General features: G+C 36.7%; 1 protein-coding gene across 2 annotated transcripts in view; it reads left to right on the top strand.

Moving 5' to 3' along the window:
- LOC132680702 (cadherin-10) overlaps nucleotides 1–22,156 on the top strand; it is a 172,736-nt gene extending 150,580 nt beyond the window's left edge. The window contains exons 11-14 of one of the 2 annotated variants that reach the window (XR_013554672.2): nucleotides 5,152–5,403; nucleotides 8,416–8,939; nucleotides 9,503–9,555; nucleotides 21,011–22,156. Coding sequence is in view for 1 of the 2 variants with exons in the window: in XM_060634396.3 (XP_060490379.2) it covers nucleotides 5,152–5,403; nucleotides 8,416–8,906 (743 nt within the window). In the remaining variant the exon portion in view is untranslated. Of the gene's footprint in view, nucleotides 1–5,151; nucleotides 5,404–8,415; nucleotides 9,405–9,502; nucleotides 9,556–21,010 lie in introns of those variants that run through there. The other variant, XM_060634396.3, reaches the window with a different exon arrangement.
- Nucleotides 22,157–23,448: the final 1,292 nt, after the last annotated feature.

Below are 23,448 nucleotides of genomic sequence, written 5' to 3'. Positions count from 1 at the left end.
TAATCAGACACATGGGGTAGAGAAATGAATGACTCAGTGAGACCCTTGTGCAAATTTCAATGATACTTAGCAGCAACAGATTCACCAAAGCCAAGAAGGCATGGAATATGGGTCAGAAGAAAGAGAAGTAACCATATTAGCCTGTGAGGGTTTAAGTGCAAAAGCAGTTGCAAGGACAAGATATACTATTCTTTTGTGTAATATGTAAATATTACGATGTCTCTGTGATCAAAAATACTGAAATTACATTTCTTGCATTCCCAAAAAGAGCAAAAACAGATTTTCATAGGAAAAAATATGAAAATAGTTACTATTTTTAAAAAGTTGAACAGCTTTATTCTTTGAAAAATATATGTGGTAATTATCTTAGTCTAAAAGTGTGTAGAGCTTAACCCCCCCCCCCCCCGCCCCGTAATAAGTATATGTTAAACTAACAATATCAGGTGATCTTTCCAAAATGGCATACATATTTTAGAGTAAGTGTAAATATGGTTATTCTTAAAATAAATGTAATAACTACCTTACTACCTTGGCATATTTGGAAATACCTTCATAACGATGTAGCTACACTGGTAGAGGCAGATGGCTATATCACCTCTAGGTGGCTTTCAGAATATCAGAAAGAAGTTGAAAATAATGGATAGTTTTACATTAACCCAATTTTTATTTGAAATATCTGATATGGTAGAAAGTGCACAAATCAGTTGAAGAGAGGGCACCCACTGGTAACATCTGTTTACTAAATTGGAGTTTCTGAAATGTCTGTTTTGTATCCCTCTGAACGTCTAAAATAATTGTGATGGGAAAAATTAGCCTAGGGTTGGCAGATAAGACACAAAATGTCCACTTTCATCTGCATATCAGTAAAACAACACCCATTATTTTATTTGCTGAATCTGGCATCCTATATATGGAACGTAGACTGGACATCCCTAATACTGAACTGGCAACATCATTCATCTTTCTAAGCGTGTTTTAATTTATATTCCTGTTAAACCAAGCCCTGGCTCCCAATAAACCACCTCTCAATTTTGAAAAGTATTAGAGACTTGAAATAGTGTTACCTTATCACAACATTTCACAGTTACTAGGTAAGCACCTTTAGGCTAATCTTAATTCAGTTCTCACAAGTAGTGGCATCTTCCTATATTTGGGAGAGTTCCTGATCTTATATGAGTTACTCAGAGCAAGCGTTGAAGCCTTATAAATATACATCTGAACATGTCACTATATAGAACACCACTAAAGTCAGATGGAATATAGGATATAATCCTGCATAAATTCACTAATTTGTTATCGTGCATTTTGAAAGAAATTCTATTGAGAAATGGAATTGCTCTTCTTGAGAAAATACCCTTGTGTTTATCTATATGTTCAGCTTAAAAAACTTTATGGTATAAGTTTTTAAAATTTAATTTCTTGCTTCTGTGATAACACACTTGGAGCTTTTAATTGTTAAGATTCCTTTACTTTCCACTAACATAGATTGAAAGCATAATTATATGATGACTTTTTGAATATTTAATAAAATGGTTTGAATAGAATGGCTAGTTTAGGGCAAAATGACATTTTGTTCTGCAATATAATAAAACTATTGTAGATAAAATTAACATTTAGAAACTTTGGAAAAGTTAAAAAAGGGAAAGGCAAGAAGATTCTAAATATAACCATACACTAACACCTGTTGTTTTTTGTGTTGTTCATTTTAGCCATTCTGACAGGTGTGAGGTAGTATCTCACTGTAGTTTTAATTTTTATTTTCTGATGATCAGTGATATTGAGCATATTTTCATGTGTCTGTTTGCCATATGTATGTCTTTTTTGTAAAAAATGCCCATTCTTGTGCCCATTTTTTAATTAGATTATTTGTTTTTTTGGTGTTGAGTTTTGTAAGTTCTTTCTAGATTTTGGATACTAACCCCTTATCAGGTATGTCATTTGCAGATATATTTTCAAGTTCTGTAGGTTGCCTTTTAGTTTTGTTGATTGTTTCCTTCGCTGTGTAGGAGCTTTATCTTTTGATGAAGTGCCAATAGTCTATTTTTGCTTTTGTTTCTTTTGCCTCAGGAGACATGTCTAGTCAGAAGTTGCTATGGCTGATATCAAAGAGGTTACTACTACATGTGTTCTCTTCTAGGATTTTTGTGGTTTCAGATCACACATTTAGGTCATTCAGTCTTTAATCCATTTGGAATTTATTTTTGGGTTTGGTGTAAGAAAGTGGTCCAGTTTCATTCTTTTGCATGATGTCATCCAGTTTTCCCAACACCATTTGTTGAAAAGACGGTCTTTTCCCCACTGGTTCTTTCCTGCTTTGTCAAAGATTAACTAACCATGTAGTTGTGGGCTCATTTCTGGGTTTTCTGTTTTGTTCTGTCGATCCATATGTGTCTATTTTTGTGCCAGTACCATACTGTTTTTATCACTACAACTTTATAATGTAAGTTGAAGTCTGGAATTGTGATGCCTCCAGCTTTGGTGTTTTCTTTCAAGGTGGCTTTAGCTATTTAGGGTCTGTTGTGGCTTCATACACATTTTAGGATTGTTCTTCTAGCTCTGTGGAAAATACTGTTGGTATTTTGATAGGGATTGCATCAAATGTGTAGATCGTTCTGGGTAATATAGAGATTTTAACAATATTTGTTCTTCTAATCCATGAGCGTGGAATGTTTTTCCATTTCTTTGTGTTCACTTCCATTTCTTTCATCAGTGTTTTATAGTTTTCAGAGGATGGGTCTTTCACCTCTTTGGTTAGGTTTGTTCCTAGGTATCTTATTGATTTTGGTGCTATTGTGAATGGGATTGATTCTTTAATTTCTCTTTCTGCTGCTTCGTTATTGGTGTATAGAAATACAACAGATTTCTGTCCATTGATTTTGTATCTTGTGACTTTACTGACTTCATGTGTCACTTCTAACAATTTTTTGGTGGAGTCTTTTGGGTTTTCTATATGGAGTATCATGTCGGGTACGAATAGTGAAGGTTTTACTTCTTCCTTGTGGATTCGGATGGCTTTTATTTCTTTTTGTTGTCTGATTGCTGTGCCAAGGACTTCCAGTACTATGTTACACAACAATGGTGAGAGTGGACATCCCTGTCTCATTCCTGACCATGGAGGAAAAGCTCTCAATTTTTCCCCGTTAAGAATGATATTAATTGTGGGTTTTTCATATAGGGCCTTTATTATTTTCAGGTATGTTTTTTTCTAAACTTACTTTGTTGAGGCTTTTGTCATGAACGAGTGTTGGCAATGATGTGGAGAAAGGGGAACCCTCTTACAGGATTGGTGGGAATGCAAACTGGTCCAGCCACTCTGGAAAACAGTATGGAGTTTCATCAAGAAGTTAAAAATAGAAGTACCCACGGTACAGAACTTTTACTACTATGTATTTACCCAAAGAATACAAAAATACTATTTCAAAAGGATGCATCCTAGTGTTTATAGCAGCATTATCTACAATAGCCAAATTATGGAAACAGCCCAATCTCCTCTGACTGATCAATGGATAAAGATGAAGTGGTGTATGTATATATATAATGGAATATTACTCAGCCACACAAAAAAAAAAAAGAATGAAGTGTTGCATGGGTGGAGCTAAGCTAAATAAATCAATCAGAGAAAGACAAATACCATGTGATGTCACTCATATGTGGAATTTAAGATACAAAACAAAAGAACAAAGGGGGAAAAAAGAGATAGAGAGAGACAAACCAAGAAATACGTACTTACACTTAACTATAGAAAAGAAACTGATAATTGCCAGAGAGATGGGGGGGGGGGGGTGAAATAGGTGATGGGATTAAGAAATGCCCTTGTTGGGATGAACACTTAGTGTTGTATGGAAGTGTTGAGGCACTATATTGCACACCTGAAATTAATACACTTTATGTTGACTAACTGAAATTTAAATAAAAACTTAAAAAAAGAAAAACATATATATCCATATGCCTATAAATACTAATTTTAGTGTAGGTTTGAGACTGGAAGAATTATATCCTAATACTTCTTGGAAGAAAAGTCAGATTTGCAAAATTATCAGGGTCACATTTTTTATTTTATTTTTTTAATTTGCAGGTGTACATCTTCTATTTTGCTAATCTCCTTTCCTAGCTTATGCAGTTAACCGATGTAGTAGAAATAACTTCTTACTAATAATTTAGGAAATGACAGTTTTATAGTCAACCACTATACCTGCAATAAATTATCACTGTTCTTTTTCTGTCCTACACGATTTGAGCAATTGGCTAACTCACTCCCTTCCCTGCGTTAGCATTTTACACAAGCTTATGGGATCGGCTAAATAAGACTAAGTGCATTGAATAAACGGAATAGAAAATTATCATGCAAGTATGTAATGATTTTATTGAAAAAATACTGATTATAGAAGGCAAGGATAAATCTTTGTTTATTAACTGTACCACCTCCATTTAAGGATACTGGCTGAGTTACCAGATAAAGAAAATTTCAGTAGCAATATACTGGGTAGTAGAATGCTAGTGTTTATTCAATCCTTACATTTCTCTGTGCCTCTGTTAGGCACCCCACATCAGCTGTCTTCCACCAGTACTTTGGGTTATATGTTATATTCATTTTAATGGGGGGAAATTAAAGTTCAGAAATATAAATAACTTGCTCACTGTTGTTCATATATTGGGACTCTTGAAGGGTTTGGAGTACATTGTTGATTTTAAGAGCGCAACTACACTTAACATTTGCCCATTCACATTTTTCTTCATGAAATTAGATTAGTGTGTGCTGTGTGTGTGTGTGTTTGTACGTAAATATACATGAATTTATAAATAAAAAAACATTTACTATGATTTTTTTCTTCGTACGCATATGTATGTTTTCTGAAAATTCTGAAAACCAATATGCTATCATCCTTGCAATCCTTCTCATAAAAACTTGCCATTTTAAAAGCATTATCTGAAAATTAGTTGGAAATCTAATAAATAAGCATAGTATCAGATACCTCCAGCTATCTAATCTATCTTATCTTTTAGTTACACTGCATACATTTTATAGGAAAACTGACAGTAACTTTATAATTTACATGAACATCTTTTTACTTATATGTCAAACCATCAATGATCAAGATGAGAGAAAGGTACTATCCCAAGCCATTTTTAATATTTTCAAATTTATTTTAGATAATACTGCCAGAATTTTAACCAGAAAAAATGGATTCAATAGACATGAAATAAGTACCTATCTCTTGCCCGTGGTGATATCAGACAACGATTATCCAATTCAGAGCAGCACAGGCACGCTGACCATCCGAGTGTGTGCTTGCGACAGCCAAGGCAACATGCAGTCCTGCAGCGCTGAAGCTCTGCTCCTCCCCGCGGGTCTCAGCACCGGGGCCCTCATCGCCATTCTCCTCTGCATCATTATTCTGTTGGGTAAGAAACGTGTGTGAAAATATGATTATTTCTACATTGTATATTTGTAAATCAGAAATTCTGTTATCAAAATAAGTCTTCCGGGCGCCTGGGTGGCTCAGTCCTTAAGCATCAGACTTTGGCTCAGGTCATGAGTTCGAGTCCCACATTGGGTGAGCAGAACCCCCTCTTTGTGTGAGCCCTGTTTCTCTCTCTCTCTCTCTCTCTCTCTCTCGCTCTCTCTCTCGCTCTCTCTCCCTTGCTCACTTTCACCTTGTCTCTTTCAAAAAAAACCCAAAACTTTAATTTAAAATAAATAAATAAATAAATAAATAAATAAAATATCTCCTCCCAAATTAACTCCAATATTTAAGACAGACATAGGTTAACCATAGGATATTGTTAAATTAAAATATTTTATCTGGTCAGATAGTTATTACATTTTTTTTAAATAAGACCGAAAGAGCTATTCGAAACATTTTTCAAAATCATACAATTTCTGAGTGGCTCAACGAAGGCAAGACCCTTTGCTGTTAGTTGTAGATAGATTTTTAGTAAATCTAAAGTTTATTTCCAGTTTTTTTGTTCGTATTATGGCTGGATGGAGGTCTCACTATCTTACCTTTTCATTGAAATAATGTTGAAATATGCCTTTACCTGGTTCATTTTCCCTACAATAATACTTGATTTTATAACCTAGAGCAAATTGCTTTTTAACTGCCTTTGAATGAAAAATCTGATTAAGTTTACTCTCCAGTTGCATTATCTTAAAACTATTGTGCACATTCCTATGACCCTAATCAAAAAACATTGTATCTGACATTTTAAGAAGCAGTAAAATGAACTTGGATTTTGGATCCAATCTTAGTAAGTTTCATTATCCTCATTATTAGAACATTTTTTACTGGGTAGGGTCGTTTGGTTGATAATAAGTAATCTAAGGTTCAAAATCTTTACATCACAAGTTTATGTGCGTGCATGAATATATGAATTTAAGCAAAATAAAATGTCACATTTTCTCAAAGACTTGAAGAATAAACTTTTTTTTTTTCCACTTAATGCTGGCCTATTTATTTTTTAACCACTTTGAAGGTCAAGAATACTTATCAATGGATTAAAACTTTATTTTGTGTTGCATTAAAAAAGTCCCTTGTTTGCCCTTTCACACAAGCTTGAAGGCAAGCAGCCTGACAGTCCTGTGTTAATAAAGAGAAAACAAAACAAAACTTCACATAATAATATAATTCTCTTAGTTCAGGCTGCTGTAACAATACCATAAACTGGATGGCTTGAACCACACACATTTATTTCTCATAGTTTTGGAGGCTGGAAAGTCCAAAATCAAGGCACTGGCAGATTCCAAATTTGGGGAGGGCATACTTCCTAGTTGAAGACGGCCATCTTCAATTGTATCCGCACGTGGCAGGCAGTAATCATCTGTTTGTTGCTTTTTATAAAAGCACTAAGCACTATTTCAATTCATGAGGGCCCCACTTAATGACTTAATTACCTCCTAAAGACCCCACTTCCAAATACCATCACCTTGGGGATTTAGGCTTTAGCATGAATTTTGAGAGGACATATTCCATTCATAATGATAATAAATTCCATCTCCTATAAGTGTATATTCTAAAGAATTTAAATAAATATAGATATTTCACTGTACATATATCTGGTAAAAGATTTTCTCTCTCTTTTCTTATCTAATTGAATTCACTTCTGTTTCCCCAAGTCATCATTTTAAAGGATCATCTCCAAAATGTTTGTGGATACTGAATGAGGGTGGGAAAAGTCATACAACCAGAGGGAATCTGAGATTAATATTCTTCCATCTTTTATGCTATTGCATTATGGTTAGTAAAATTATTGTCTTATTATTATTTGTAACTTGTCAGGGAAGTAGGGAAATGTCCTTTTTGAGTGATACACGTTTCTTTTTTTTATTTTTTTTTAATGTTCTTATTTATTTTTTGAGACAGAGAGAGACAGAGCATGAGCAGGGGAGGGACAGAGAGAGAGAGGGAGACACAGAATCGGAAGCAGGCTCCAGGCTCCAAGCTGTCAGCACAGAGCCCAATGCGTGGCTTGAACTCACGAACTGCCAGATAGTGACCTGAGCCAAAGTCGGATGCTCAACCACCTGAGCCACCCAGGTGCCCTGAGTGATACACGTTTCTATCTGTACATTACAATTGTTTAAGATGTATCTAGCTAAGGTTCACACATAGTTTCTGTAGGTAATTCAGTGTAGAAGCTGGAATTCACTCTTTGCCATCTTGTGGTCCTACAACTTATTTTTGGTCTCACATAAATACATACTTTCATGTAATACCTCAAAGATTGCTAAACCAAGAGTGTCTAATCAGGAGGTCACTTCCCCTCCACTAATTAAGACACTGTAAGAAAAAAATGCAAGAAAAAAAATCTTTTTCTTTTAACAATGTAACAAAAAGAAATCTATGTAAATCCATCAGCAAAGCTATTTAACCCAAACCAATACCTCCATATCTTGCAAACAATGCTGCCTTTTTAATATTGTATAAGGATGTGAAAACTATGGGCATGTTTTTGTCCTTAATTGTTTTATTTGAAGCTGAATTCAATGTCTGTCTATTTTTTATGTAACACCTTATGTCACTATTCAATGCAAAACAGAAATAATGTCTGTACAATCAGGAGCTAACTTTAAACAGATCTTAGGAAAAAAAAATAGGCAAAATATCTCACTGTATTTGAGAAATATCCCAGATGGCTTTAAAAATAAATCGCAAACACTGCACTTAAACCACCCTTCCTGGCCAAACCTCAACAATCTCTTCTCCCTTCCCCCCACCCCCCCACCCCCCAAAGGGATGGAAGGACAAAATTAATCTGAAATTCTAGCCTGTCCCCGAAAACCTAAGTAACTTAAGCTCCTTTCCAGTGCTTCCACTCGTCATTTATATAGTGCTTTTAGATGGACCGCTAATGATTCTCGGCTGCATATTTTTTAATAGATGGACCGCTAATGAATCTTCTTTTCTTTTTTTCAAGTTATAGTAGTACTGTTTGCAGCTCTGAAAAGACAGCGAAAAAAGGAGCCTCTGATCTTGTCTAAAGAGGACATCAGAGACAACATCGTGAGCTATAACGACGAGGGTGGCGGAGAGGAGGACACCCAGGCCTTTGATATCGGCACCCTGAGGAATCCTGCAGCGATCGAGGAGAAGAAGCTTCGGCGAGACATCATCCCGGAGACGTTATTCATACCTCGCAGGACTCCCACGGCCCCGGATAACACAGACGTCCGCGATTTCATTAACGAAAGGCTGAAAGAGCATGATCTCGACCCCACCGCGCCCCCCTACGACTCCCTGGCAACCTATGCCTACGAAGGGAACGATTCCATCGCGGAGTCTCTGAGCTCCTTAGAATCGGGGACCACTGACGGAGACCAAAACTACGATTACCTCCGAGAGTGGGGCCCCCGGTTTAACAAGCTGGCCGAAATGTACGGTGGCGGGGACAGTGACAAAGACTCTTAACCTAGGCTATCGATTCCGTTCCAACAAGAGGAGGTAACTGGACGGGCACCGTCCCCCCCTTCACAATATTTGATATTCAGGAGAGTTTTCCTGCCACTCAGCACAATTTTTTCCCATTTACTTCTTAATTTGTTCATTAATTCCATTAATTCTTTCCTGTAGGATGTCTCATGGAATATATGCGAAATTTTATTTAATCACTTCCAAGAGCCAAAGCTATGGAAATTCAGTGTTGTCCATCTTAGAAATAAAAGATAATTTCAGAAACACGAACAGGATAGGAACCTCACAAGCCGCTTCTGTTAGATACACGTCCTGCCCTTGCAAATGAAGCTTTTATAAAAAATAATTAAAAAAAAAAAAAGGTGAAGAAAAACATTTAAGGTATATCCTGTTCTGTACATTAAATTAAAAAAAAAAAAGTACATGTGGTGTTAGTAGGTGTGATATGCAACCTGGTATACAAACGTTTGTGCAATTTCATTTCATCAAATTCTATCTGCTAATGTTTTATATTTATATTTTTGTATTTATTTTTAAAAAAAATAAACAAGTTTTTACAACTACCTTGTCTCCAGCTTCATTTCTTTTCCTAGGAAGAAGAAGTTTCTTCATGGACTGTCTTGGTACAAAAGTCCACTGAATGCAGGTAAGGGCACAAAGTCATTATTGTTACTTTGGGACATCTAAACAAGTTAATAGGATATAGGTATGAATTGTTTTTCCAGTGAGTTTTGTTATGCTCTGATACGTGAAAAACTTGTCAAATTAAAAGTAATAGTCATGTACCATTAAGCCGATTTAAAAACATGGCTGTCTTTATGCTAAATATCCCCAGACATCAGCAATACAGTCATTTCATTTTGTTCATATTCATTAAAATAATATCTGAAAGAATATAACTTTTTTTATTTTTGTATGACATTTGTTCTTTGAGTTTTACAGGTAAGAATAGTTGAGACAGATTTCGTACTGAAATAATCCTTTAATGGAAAAATACTTGCTTCCCATGGTGACTTTGAAAATGCTTAGTTATGATAGTAATAATGCTGAATATTCCATTAAGATACAGCATCGTGATTATGTCAAGTTTTCAAAAAGGCATTATAGATTTATTTGTAATTAAGTCTGTTTTTCTGTCAATGAATGATTCAATAGAAAGGAAAAAAAAAATACTGGCAGTTAATTATCTGGTGTCCCTGAGATTCACAGAAGCCAACTGCCACCAACTGCTCTCTTGTCTCTCAAGCTCCAAATATGATTTATTTATAAATGGAGCTCTCTGTTGGGCCTACACTAGGAAGGCGCATTCCCTGCTGAGGAAATCATAAACAATACCAAAGATTTGTGTGCTTTCCAATTAGTGAAAATGCTATGCTTTTGGAGTGAGAGTACAATATTGACATATCCTTAGTGCAGAATTATTTATTTCAGTCTTCTTGGATGATATTTCCCCCCCAACTTCCAGGCTGAAAAAGCATACATTTCACTGACTACAGACAGTTTGTGTGGTAATATAATTGTGAATGAAAAACAACCTATGTGGTCTAGTTAAAATTAGTCACATTACAAGGCTGATACATCAGATCATAGTAAAACCTAACTTGGTTCACTTATTGTATTTCAAGATGCCATTCATATACCCAGAAGGCTGACTAAAAAGGACAGAGTTTATTTATTTATTTATTTTTAATTTTTTTTTTTAAATGTTTATTCGTACTTTGAGAGACAGAGCGTAAGTGGGGGAGGGGCAGAGACAGAGAGGGAGACACAGGATCCGAAGCAGGCTCCAGGCTCCAGGCTCCGAGCTGTCAGCACAGAGCTTGACACGGGGCTCGAACTCACAGACTGTGAGATCATGACCTGAGCTGAAGTTGAACGCTTAACCAGACTGAGCCACCTAGGTGCCCTAAAAAGGACAAAGTTTAAAAGGGAAGATAAATGAAATAAAACAAAAACTAAACAGAAGGAAAAGAAAATCCTGAATGTCCTAGGATCATTCATTCAAATAAAATCAACAAAAATTGGAAAAATTAGAAGAAAGTATATTTTACAAACATTTCACAATAATTATGATTAAAAACATAATATTCATTTGGTTGAAAATTAGTTTATAAATTTCCAGCATTAACTATTTTTATTAATATTGGATATCAGTAATTGGAATTCTTGATCTGAATATTTTTAATTATCCTCATCAGATAATTTCAAACTGACATTAACTTGCTCTGTCACTTTTTTTTTATCATCCAATTTTAATAAATTTAAGAATTGTAGCAGTGATCTCTAGTATCATCCAAATCAGGTTTCCAAAATTATCGTTAAGGAGATTGATCAGCCGGGTTTTCTGCCTATATCCTATGTTGTACAGAAATCATTTTTCAGAGTTCTGAAGCAGTCCTTGGTAACAGATATCCTATTATTTTTTGATAATGAAGGTTACGTGTTAAATTTCTTGGAGATCCTGAAATGAAAAAGTACCCCTATAATGCCCTGCTCAGACTCTCTCAGTAGTCTTCCTTACATGATGCTCTGTTAAGGAATGCCCAATACATAGGTTATTATATGTCTAAGTTTTTGTTTTTATATTGCAAATGGGGAAAATGTCTCTCAGTATCATGATATTGATTACATCAGATACCTGTGGGTTTTTCATTTATTCATCCATTTATTTTTTCATTCATCAAATATTTTGAGCATCTATTATAAAAACCAAAAGGTGTTCTAGACCCTAGGGAAGTAATAATAAATTATACATGATTTTTGTATATGTGTATAATCCCTCTATTACTGAAAATGCAAAAAATGGTAAAATAGTTATCAAAATACTCAGTATTCATAATAAAATACTTAACTTCCACTGTGATTAACTTTTTTAAACACAGAGAAAAATTATTCTGCCATCCTTTATCATGCTTGAAATATTCGGATAAGTGAAATAAAATGATTTATAACTTTTAGTCATTAGAAATGGCGATTAAGTCAATCAATTCTCAATTGATTTTATTTTCAACAAAATATCAAAGAAAGTTTATGCAATGATAAATTAATACTCTTAGGCTGAGTGTCTATATAGTCAGGTAGATATGTCACACAGTGAAAAGAGTTCCAGTGATTCCTTGGGAGACTTAAACATATAAATTATGAACAATTAGATGTCTAAGATAGTCTCAAAAATTTTAAAGCCCTCAGATTTCAGATTGAGAATTACGAGTATCTGGTTCATTGACTAACACATCTACCTAAGTGTCTGTATATGTCTTCATTATGCCTTCACCAGCTACACCCCCCTTTGCTGGCCTTTGTTGCCTGGCTTAGGCTGACCATAGGCTGCAGCTCCCCTGCCCTGTGGACTTGCGCCTGGGCGGGCACCCGTAGGGGGCGCTGCAGGAAGGCCTGGCCAAGCTCCCTGGTGGCCATAAATGGAAATCTCGCTGACTCAGATCTGCCCGAAGTGTAGCCTGTTCCAACTGAGTTTGAAATACAGCCGACCTTTGGTCTCCTTTTATCATCTGGTCGGCTGGCGGGACTCCCCCGTTGCTTTGAAAGAGTGCAGTGAGGAGTTCAGAACTTCCACTTGGTGACCAGGTTATCCTGCAGGATGTGAATAGTGTGAGGCAGCAGCTAGTCGCATGGGCTGTCTTTCCCCTTTTACGCCAATGATATGCTCAAACCCAAGACTTTGCAGTCATTTTGGACCCTGCTGTTTCTTGTAAAGCCCACATCCGAGAAGGTGGTTTCACTTCATTTGTGAAACATACACGGGATCCCACCACTTCTCTCCATTTCCATCATTCTACCCTAAACCAACACACCTTTTCTCAATTACTAGGAGCAATTAACTTCCTCACTGGTCTCTCTGTTGCTACCTTGCCCCACTTACACTCTGCTGTCAGCATTGAGGTCTAAGAAATATTTTCAAAATCCCATTTGGAGGTTCCCCGGTTCTAAACACTACTCTTTTCATTTTAGTCAGAGTAGAAAGCAAAATCCTCATTTTATCCTTAAAGCCTTTGCAAAGAACATTCTCCCATTTATTTCCTGTGCCGCAGCAGCTGACCCTTTGTTGTTGCTGGCATTCCTGAGTTCACGCTGACCATTCTCTCTTCCCCAGCTTGCGTCCCTACCTTGTCCAAATTCTTTAGTAAATGCTAGTTTTAAATTGAGGTCTTACTCTGTCCAACCTACTTGAAAGTTATAGTATTTCCCTAGACTGTCCTCATTGCTCTGATACTGCATATGTTTTCTCTCTAACACTACTAACTTTGCTACATGACGTAATTGTTTACTAAGATTATTTTCTGTCTCTCTCAAATAGAATGTAAAATTCATGAGAGCATGGATTTTGTGTTTTGTTCTTTGTGATGCCCAATAAACAGAACTATATCTGTTTAGGTGCTCAATAAACATTTGTTGGAAGAATTAATAAATATTGTACTATTGGATTTATCGCATATTATACTTAATTTTAAACATGTATATGTATATATATATGTATATATATATATATATATACATATACATATTATTTGCATATGATATTTCTGCCTCCTTCTTTAAACAGTGAACTACTCAAAGTTATAGGAGGAGTCTCAGTGACTCTTTTATTCATTTACTGGAAAGCTTTTTCCTTCCAGACTGGTACTATCCTGGGCCATCATTTTAAACGTAAATGTTAATTAGCCAATGATTATTTTGGGTAATTGCTTTAGGTAATTAGAGATATATCTTAAAAGACACACAGACCTGAGAAAGTCAAAACATTTTAGATGAAGTAACATTGCAAATGTGTTTGGAACATTAGCGAAGTACCAAAAATTAGGATAGTGGGAATTGACATAAAATGAAATAAGTGCTAGAAGCACAGATGACTCCTTTTCCAGGATTTGGTCTGCTGTGACTGGGGTCTGAGTCATGATTTGGGGGACCTTAATAGTGCTGTGAAAAGGCCAAATAACGGGACTGTTGATCAGGGAAGGTTTTGAGAAAGATTATAATGAAAAAGAATGTTGAAGGAAAACTGCCATTTTCTTGCCCAAAGGCACTAGGGTTCAATATTTGAATTTATTTACTTCTTGTATTTTTATTTGTTTACTTCCTATAGGCCATAACTACTGGGCATAAAGAGATTTTTATTTTATTGATTGCTTGTAGTAAATTTCACTTGTTGCAATTGCCAGAAATATACCAAGTTACTGTTATGCAAAGAGGATAGCCTTCAAACTTACCTAAATAGAGATTCTAGAGACAACCTTGAATCAAGAACCCACAACAAAACCAAAGAAATGAGCCAAGGAATTGATGTGAATGAGCAAAGATGCTTGCATTGATAGTTAATTTTTTTAAGTATATGTATACACATACTTTTTTATGTAGCAACCAAAACCAAATCCAGCAAAACAATATATATTAACATATGTTAATATGTTAATATATATATAATTTCTTTGTCCACTCATTTATTATACATGTTATAACTTACATCCAATTCCTCTGATAATCTCACTATTTCTTTAAGACTATAAATACAATATTTACCTCTATGCTGAATTAGCTATTTCCTTTTCAGGTATGGAAATCAACTAAGCAAGACAGCAGGGTAAAAAAGGCACTTTTCATAATTCTAATTAGTAGGAGCAAAAACAAACAAAAAAAGGCAAATAAATATAATTTGTTCAACCTTATTTTCTACTATTATTATAAATGGGATTATTTTAAACTAGGCATAAAGTAGCACACTGAGTCATCTTGATTAAATTAAAGGATTTGTATAAGAAAGGATTAACGATTTATAAGAGCATAATAAAAGACAGGTAGCCAGTTTGTGAAAACTCTTTTCCAGCTGTGGAATTATCCTGAATTTGGAACATGACATTTGCAACTCCACAGGAAGGATAGCACAGCGACGTCATCCCCAAATTATCTGAATAAACCTCCTCCACAATGTGAAATATTTAGAAGCATTCCTAAGGTTCTTGCCATGATCTTTGCCTCTCTCTTTTCACAATCAAGAGGATTTCAAATGAGTTTTTAAACCAATGTGTGAAATCCATGCCACTGTGTTACAGTTTATATTTATTTCCATTATCCCCACTACAAATATAGCCTAAAATAAGTCTTTTCTAAATAGTTTTGTTAAGGCTGATACATCTTTGAAGAAAAAAAAAAAAAAAACACAAAAAACAGCCAGACTTAGTGACTGATTCTACTTCTGGCACATTCTACTTTTCTTTTAGAAGAGCAGGACTTTAACATTGCAAGTTATTTGTTTGAAATTATTATTTATTTTTTCCAGTTTTCTTGGGATATAATTGACCTATAATATTGTATAAGCTTAAGTTATACAATGTAATGATTTCATATATATATATATATATATCATATATTTATGTGAGATATATATGTCTATATATGTATGTATATACATCTTAACTGCATAAATTTCATGCTCTGTTTCTTCAAAGAATAAAATTTTATTATAGGCAGAATTTGATTCTGCATTTATAATAATTCTGAGCATAGAAAATACTCATTCAAAAGGGTGCAGGTACTTCAGAAGCTCCAACATATGGAACATTCTCTTGGCAGATCCATATAATTTAGATTAAAGCAACTCCTTGATTTTTAGGTTTCATTTGGCTAAACACTTAAATCTGATAAAATGCTAGTTCTGAGCAGCGCAAGCAACACCTAAGTAGGTACTATACAAATACTTGTTGAGTGATTGATTAATCTTGGCATTCTAATACTTTGTTTTCTAATTTTGGCACCGTGGAAAATGTCAGGTTCCATGCCTTCCCTACCCTCAACCAAAAAGGCAACATGTTTCATTCATATTTGAAAAAGCATATTCTAGAAATGTCACAGTAACCTTTTCAGATGACAGTCTCTGCCTAGGAATTCTTGACAGCAGCTATGCACAATTATGCCAACTATATATTGAAACGTTCTTACATCATCTTCCCAAAAGTGATAGCCTGAGCACACAGCATTTAGATTAACTGGATGGAAGGAAACCCAAACTTGCACTCTTTTACAAAGTTTATTTTTGAGACAGGAATGGAAAAAAGTGAAGTTCAATTTTTGGTTTATATATGGGCAAAGTGAATCATATTTAAAGATATTTAGAAGTAATCATATCATGTCTCAGTCTCCCTACCTGTGAAGCTAAAATCTCAGTGCATTTACTAACATTGAATATTGAGAACAATTAATTTTGTATCTTGATACATTTGTTAATATACATTTTAAAATTTTGTTGAAAAGTAGGAAAAACAAGGATGAACACAAAGGTTATTCTCCAAATCATCTAAAATATAATGATGCATTTTTTGAATGGTGAATTAATAATGATAAATTAAGTACATAAAATGCCAACGATTAGCAATATCTTTAGGGGGTGACTGGGTGGCTCAGTCAGATAAGCGTCCAACTCTTGCTTTCAGCTCAAGTCATGATATCACAATTCATGAGATCAAGCCTCTTATTGGGCTTTGTGCTGACAGCACTGAGCCTACTTGGGATTCTCTCTCTTTCTATCTCTGTCCTTCCCGTATTCTCTCTCTCTCCCAAATACATAAAATAAACTTAGGAAAAAAAAAAAAACAATGATATCTTTAATGTGTGTGCTTGGAAAACTTACTCATAGAACCATAAGTGTTCTATTTACCATAATAGTAATGACTAAGATTATAGAAATGATGATGATGATGATGATAGTAATTAACATTTATGTGTCTATTAATATGTCAAGAATTATTCAAAGTGTCTAACATATGCTGACACATTTAACTGTCACAATGACTATAAGATAATTACTAATAGTGTCTCCATTTTACATATTAGAAAAATACATAAAATCGTGCAAGTTTCTACTCTTTTTACATAGTGGAGCTGGGGACACAAGTGACTCAGCTCTAAGTTAGTACTCTTAAACCCAAGCCTATTATTGGTGAATATAAAATAATCAATCCTGATATGTTAGGGTAGTAATGATAGGGAGATTTCTTTCAGCAGTGTTGTTATGGGGAATGAACTTTTTAATAAATAAAAGTAGTAGTTTTTAACCACACACATTTGGCCTGAGCTTCACTACTGATAGTGGGCCATATATTGTCTGGGCCAATAAAATCTGTATGATCATGATCTCCAAGCAACTTGGTAGGGCTTTGTCCCCTTGGGCTCTCTGATATAAGAGAGTCATGTTGTACAATACACCCTCAATCGTGTGGTCAGTGTGTGGGAAAATTAAAATGTTGAGGGGAGCGTTTATTTGGTAGGTGGATGTGAATGATGTCCTCTCTAATGTCAAAGGTGTTAAGGTTCCCTGTACGTACTAACAAGGGAGTCCTTAGAGGAGACTGGAAGTAGGGTGGGGGAGGGGTTGAAAATCTGAAGACCAAAAATTAAGCTATATTAGAGTTTGGGGTAAAATATCTGTCCATTTGGGGGATCATTTATCATTTAAAAGCTTAAGGAGCATATGTTTGAGTAGACTTTATGCCTCTCTGTAAGTCCAGCTGCTTGGGGCTAGTAAGCTAGATGGAAATTCCATGAGATTCCAAGTTCTATAGCCCATGATGGAACAGCTTGGGAAATGAAATGAGAACCTTAAACTGAATCTATAACATCTGGTGGGCCTGAGAAGATGAACACATACCTGATTAAGAAGGAGTTTACATGACGGGAAGCAGGATTTCTGGAGGAAGTGATCCAGGAATCCCGTGAAAGTATCAATGATGGTAGCTGCATACCAACCAGCCACCCTGGAGGGTGCAGTGGTTCAAAAACATCAATTTGCTTTCTTGACTAGGGTCTGTAGTGCAGCAGCACGTTTCCCCACTTGGGAGCCTTCCAGATTTTGGGGGGGAACAAAAATGGGCAATTATTTACCACCACATTCGCTAGAGCCAGAGTGAAGGGGGATCTGCACCTCTATGCCCAGTCAGAGAGTTCCGTTACTCCCATATTGCCTGATGTAATAAGGGTCCACTCTTCTAATAGGTGTATCCCCTCTGGGGGGAACAGTAGTATCTGGATTTGTGACTGACTCTCTAGGAGGTGGCTCATGTGGGGCCTTGGAACTAGCACGCAATTCGGATAAGGAGTTTGCAATGTTCTTACAATGTGCTTCTGGTGCTTGCTGGCACATGTGCACAAACACCCGGGATCACAACCAGCCCTATGAGTTGGCTGTATCTTGAGAGACTTCCCTTGAATCATGACATTATCGTTTTGTCATTGTCCAGACCAACTTGTGAGCCCACTGGCTACCACCCGGGGATCAGTAAAAAATGTGTTCTTTGGAATTTTATTTTTAGGGCTTGTTGCAGAGCCAAGCTCGCTGCCACCGATTCAGTCAGTTTTGTCAGATGGGCCAACCCAGGAGGAGGCATCCTCAACTAGGGACATGCCACTAGCAGGACAAAATGATGCAGTCTGCCAGCAGGCTACATCGTGCAGGATGGTGGCACTGCTCTTGTTGAAGAATACTGACTCCCTTTCCACGTCAGCCAGTTGGCCTCCAGTTCTCCTGACTGCTAGAGGGGCCCCTTGTGGGAATACCCACCTCAATGTCAGTGGGCAAGAGGCTGAGCATGGGAGATGCTACATCCTCCTATTATCTAGAAAAGCCCTTGACACCAAATTAACTCTTTCCCGATGGCACCCCATTCCTTTTTAACAGTGAGACCTCAGTAGCCATGCTGAGGCTATTGGTTTGCATCCCTGACCCAAGGCGGTTGGGGACTTGTGTGAAGCAGTATGAACTGTGAGACTGATAGTGCCTCTGTCTGTAAAGAGTCCAGTGGGCTGTCAAACTTTGTTGTTTGAGTGATATGTACCTGGCTGCTATCTGGAGAAGGCGTTTCATCCAGAACCTCGTGGGCAACCAGATAGAACCATGTTTAGTCCCCATGAGGTGGAGTCACACCTGTGGCTCAACTCAGAAGTCTGAGCCCCGAGGGAGTCAAGGCAGGGCCTGCTGTAAGGCTTGCGCGGCCAGCTGCAAGGAAGTTTATTGAGGTTCTCACCAATGGAAAGACACTGATTTGCAACTAAAACCACAAGTAGACTTTAAAAAAAATGTTTATTAATTTATTTTGAGAGAGAGAGAGAGAACACAGGGGAGGGGCAGAGAGAGAATCACAAGCAGATTCTGCGCTGTCAGCACAGAGTCCAACGTGGGGCTTGAACTCAGGAGTGTTGAGATTATGACCGAAGCAGAAACCAAGAGTTGGATGATCAACCAACTGAGCCACCCAGGCACCCCAAGAGCATGAGTAGACTTAGGTGGAATGAGAAAATGTGTAATGTATTGCTTCTCAAAAGTGAAGAGATCTAACATGTGCTGTGCCCACCGCAAAGCTTGTGAGTTGATATTTTACAAGGAGGAGAACTTTGACGCCCTCAGGTGAATGCTAACCCCTTGAGGTCAGCTAACTTCAGTGGCTGCTCCTTTGATCTTACGCAGGACAGAGGCCCATCCTCTCTACTATAAATAGTGTTAGCAGCTGTAAGTCTGGGAGAGCATCCTCAGAAATCCCACAGAGTGGAATGTCTCCAGAAGCTAGCTTGACTTGAAGTCAGATTTTCCTCCCCAGCATGTCCCAATTGACCTCCCTGGAATTGGGGAGGCAAGATTTTAGGACTGGCCCCTAGGCCTTGAGAATGTAGAACTGGAACTTTGGCACATTGTTCTGCTGTCACACTGAGGAGTACCTACTCCTTCCATGGGCATTATAGATTTAGTAAGAAGCTTTATAACTTCCTCATAAGTTCTAGGGGAGCTGGCACTAGGTGTTTCAGCCATTTGTATTCAGCTATTAGACCTTGTGACACCAGGGATGGGACCTGTGATATTCATGTGGTCGGGAGATGAGGTATGACAGCAAGGTATGCAGTGAGAGAGAGACCATGTGCCCCAGCCACTCTCGCCTTTGTCAGGGGCCCTGCCTTCCTGAGTAGTGAGGGTGTCCCAACCATACTGGTTAGAACTCAGAGTCTTGGTGGAGTTCCCAAACACAATGGCCAGGGAAGGGGAATCTCCCTCTCTGTCTTCTAAGAGCTCTGCCTGGCACCTTTTCACAGTAGCCCACACTTGGGCTGGGGTTGGCATTCTCATGTCCTGGCATTAACTAGTGCACCAGGACCCTGCAAAAATCTTAGTCAATTCTCATAACAGACAGCAGCTGGGTTTGTGCTTAGAGTCAGGAAATATACCCAAGACCTAACAATGTTTTGGGAATTTTACTCCACAAGGTGTTAATAGGTGGAAAGCACATTCTTGGCCCCTCTAACTGGCTCCAATGATCACTACTCTGAGATTCAGGAGGATTCTTGTGCCTTTTTTCAGAACTTGTATTTGGGGATGAGAGTACAATGTAAAACCCTGCACAGTTGGTGCAAAGCAGCCAAAAATAGCACAACTGAAGGCCAGCAAGCACTGGATCCTTCTCATATAGAATTACCCACCTGGGAGCATCAGTCAGAAAACCATTTGCATCTGAAAGGCATTCTCTGGGGTCTATAGCAAATGTGACTCAATCTGCCCAGTACTGTTGGTGAAACCAATCATTGTGACTTTGTTAAATTAGCATTTGTTGAGTAAAGTGTCCAATGGTGAGTCAGGGAACAACAAGGGAAAGTGAAATAAAGTTCAATTTACGGGTCCTGCAGGAGGTACACATTACACCTTGAGGGCCCATAAAAGGGTAAGAGAGGGTATAGGCAGGAGTGGCACAGTACCTGGGGCACAGGCTTTTATCAGGGTCCACAGGGGAAGTGCTTTGTGGTTCCTGGTCTAAGGCCAGATTGGTCAATTTAGATTGAAGGAGTCAGGTCTTAGTAAGTTTATTAGATGTCCAGTACATGTTGACACAGAAAGGGAAGACCTTGGGAGGACGGAAAAATATTTATCACAAGGTAGTTGGGGGAGTCATATCAGGAACTTGCATGCACTTGTGCCTTATAGGAGAGGCTAATGTCGGTTCAAGTCCCCTGCAGACTGCTTGGTCACACAAACTGGTTGCCAAGGCAGCAGTATTATGGAGTAGTTTAAACTCTCAACAATGGAAGTCCTTGAATTCTCATCTCTTCTGTTTCAGGTCACTACACAATCCTTAGCCTGCAATTGTCTGTCGTGATTTGCAAGCATTCCGAATATGGTGCTTAATGGGAGGTAGATCTGGAAAAAGAAGAAGGAAGACACTGACATACTTTGCTTTACATATTGCTGGTAGCTAATTATCCATATGAGCTCCAGAACTGTCCCATTCTTACTCTGCCATATGGCATCGGCTGTGCTTGCTTGTCTTAGTGAGCCAACAGTAGGGTAAGATGCTTCTTGTCAACTTGCAAAGAAACAACAATACAGGTAATATCATTTCTCCAGCCGGTTCTGTCATAATGTGTGCCCTCTTGTCTTCTCCCACACAAGGGCAGTGGCTGCTCCAGTGTTGGGTTCTATTCCTTCCATTCCTCCCACATAGGCTTCTCATATATTCTCACAAAGTTATCAGCAGTGGTATTATTAAGGCCAGTTCCATCAATCTCACATTCTCTCATGGGAGCTGATATGTGTTTTTCCTTTGGTCAAAGCTTGCTCGTTGGCTTAAGTCTTTCTTAACATTCTACCATCTTATATCTTGGTTCATAGTGTCTCAATTATTTTAAAAAAGTGTATTTGAAATTATAGGGAAAGAACAAGATTAAAGGAAACGTTAGTTAATACTTGCTCTTTTGTTTTTTGCCGATGGAGAGAAAAACGAAGCAAAGGCATATTTACTTACCAAGGTTTTAAGTGTGTTTTTGATTTAGACTGTAATTATTTAGAGTATTTAGGACAAGGAAGAAAAAAAAAACCCACATTATTCTGTTATAATAAAGAGAAAGAAACTCCTTGCTTTTTTGAAAATAATAATGTACAAACCAAATTTATCTCCTTAAAATAATCTGCATGAATCACCAACATATTAAAAATAAGCTTTACCTAGGTGTGGAGGAATAATGACTATAATATATAAATATATAAACATGCTTTTTAAGATGTAGTTGAATATATTGATATTCACATAAACTTTTCAACATGTGGTTGAATGAAGAAGATCAGGCTTTAAAATGTACTAAAATATATATTGAATTTTCTTGTTCATTTTTAACTATCTTTTTAACATTTACTGATGTATTCTGGGAGACATATTACCTATGTTACATATACACACACACCTGTATATATGTAGACACTTTCATACCAAAAAAAATATATATATATATATATGCATATCCCCTTATATTGCTGTTATGTGTATACATATAAAACTGTTTTATAACTACTTGTAATTATATATTTATATAATTATATAGATATCATAATGTGGTTTTATATATAATAATTCCTTATCACAGTTTTTTGGTATAGATCAGTAGTCACGAATTAAAATATCTTGCTTTCAGGTGGACTGTTTTCTTTTTTAATAAGGTGTGTTCTACTTATAGGACTTTGGGAGGGGGGCTCGCCAAATATGTGAAATATGTAATCTTCACCCCAGTTAACCTGTAGAACATTTTCATCACTGCTGTATACTTATCAGGTCATATGCCAGTGAATCCATACTCCCCAGTCCTCCAGTGCAAAACACATTTCTGACTTCTGTCACCATTACTTAGTTCTGCCTGTCTAGAGTTTAATATAAATGGAATCGTGCAAGATGTATCATCTTGTGAGTGGCCTCTTTCCCTTACCACAAAATTTTGAAATTCATTCCTGTCATGCATGCATCAGTTGGTCCATTTTATTACTAGATATGAACTGCATGAATGCCTCAGTTTCTTTACCCATTAATGGATAAAGACATTACTGGATATTAATGTCATTTTTCCCTTTTGATTACAATGAATGAAGCTTTTATGAATATTCTCTTGGGAGTAACTGCTGAGTCATATATTTAGTGGGTTGGAATTGATAGGTCATACACAGTAAAGGTCTTGTTTATAAGAAACTGCCGAACTATGTTCTGAAGTGACTGTAACATCTTATAGTCCCAGAAGAAATGTATCTGAAATTCAACAGCACCCATACTCACTAACATTTGATAATATCAGGCTTTAATATTAGTCATGAAAGTGAAGTACTTTTTCGTGGTGGTTTTAATTTGCATCCCTCATGAGCACCCTTTCATGGGATTCAGAAGTCTCTTGCACATTTTATAAACTGTAGTCCTTATTATTGAATTGTTAGATATATGCATACATATACACACATGCAAACACAGATATAGATAATTCTGGATACAAGTTTTGACAACCTCACATCTATTTAGTTTTCTGCCAATTTTTGGACTACCTTTTCATTTTATTAGTATGTATTTTGAGGAGTAGAAATGTATAAATTTTATAAAGTCTAGTTTATCCATGATTTATTCCATATTTAATAATCTTAGTATTTTTAAAAGAAATCTTGACCTACTTAGAGGTTGCAAAGATATCATCCTAAGTTTTCTTCTGAAGCTTTATAGTTTGAACTCTTATATTCAGTTCAATTATC

The sequence above is a fragment of the Panthera onca genome, chromosome A1 (genome assembly GCF_046562875.1).
Source record: "Panthera onca isolate mPanOnc1 chromosome A1, mPanOnc1 haplotype 2, whole genome shotgun sequence".
Classification (NCBI taxonomy): Eukaryota; Metazoa; Chordata; class Mammalia; order Carnivora; family Felidae; genus Panthera; species Panthera onca.
Note: the sequence above shows the minus strand (reverse complement) of the source record. Positions and strands in the feature narration are given on the sequence as shown.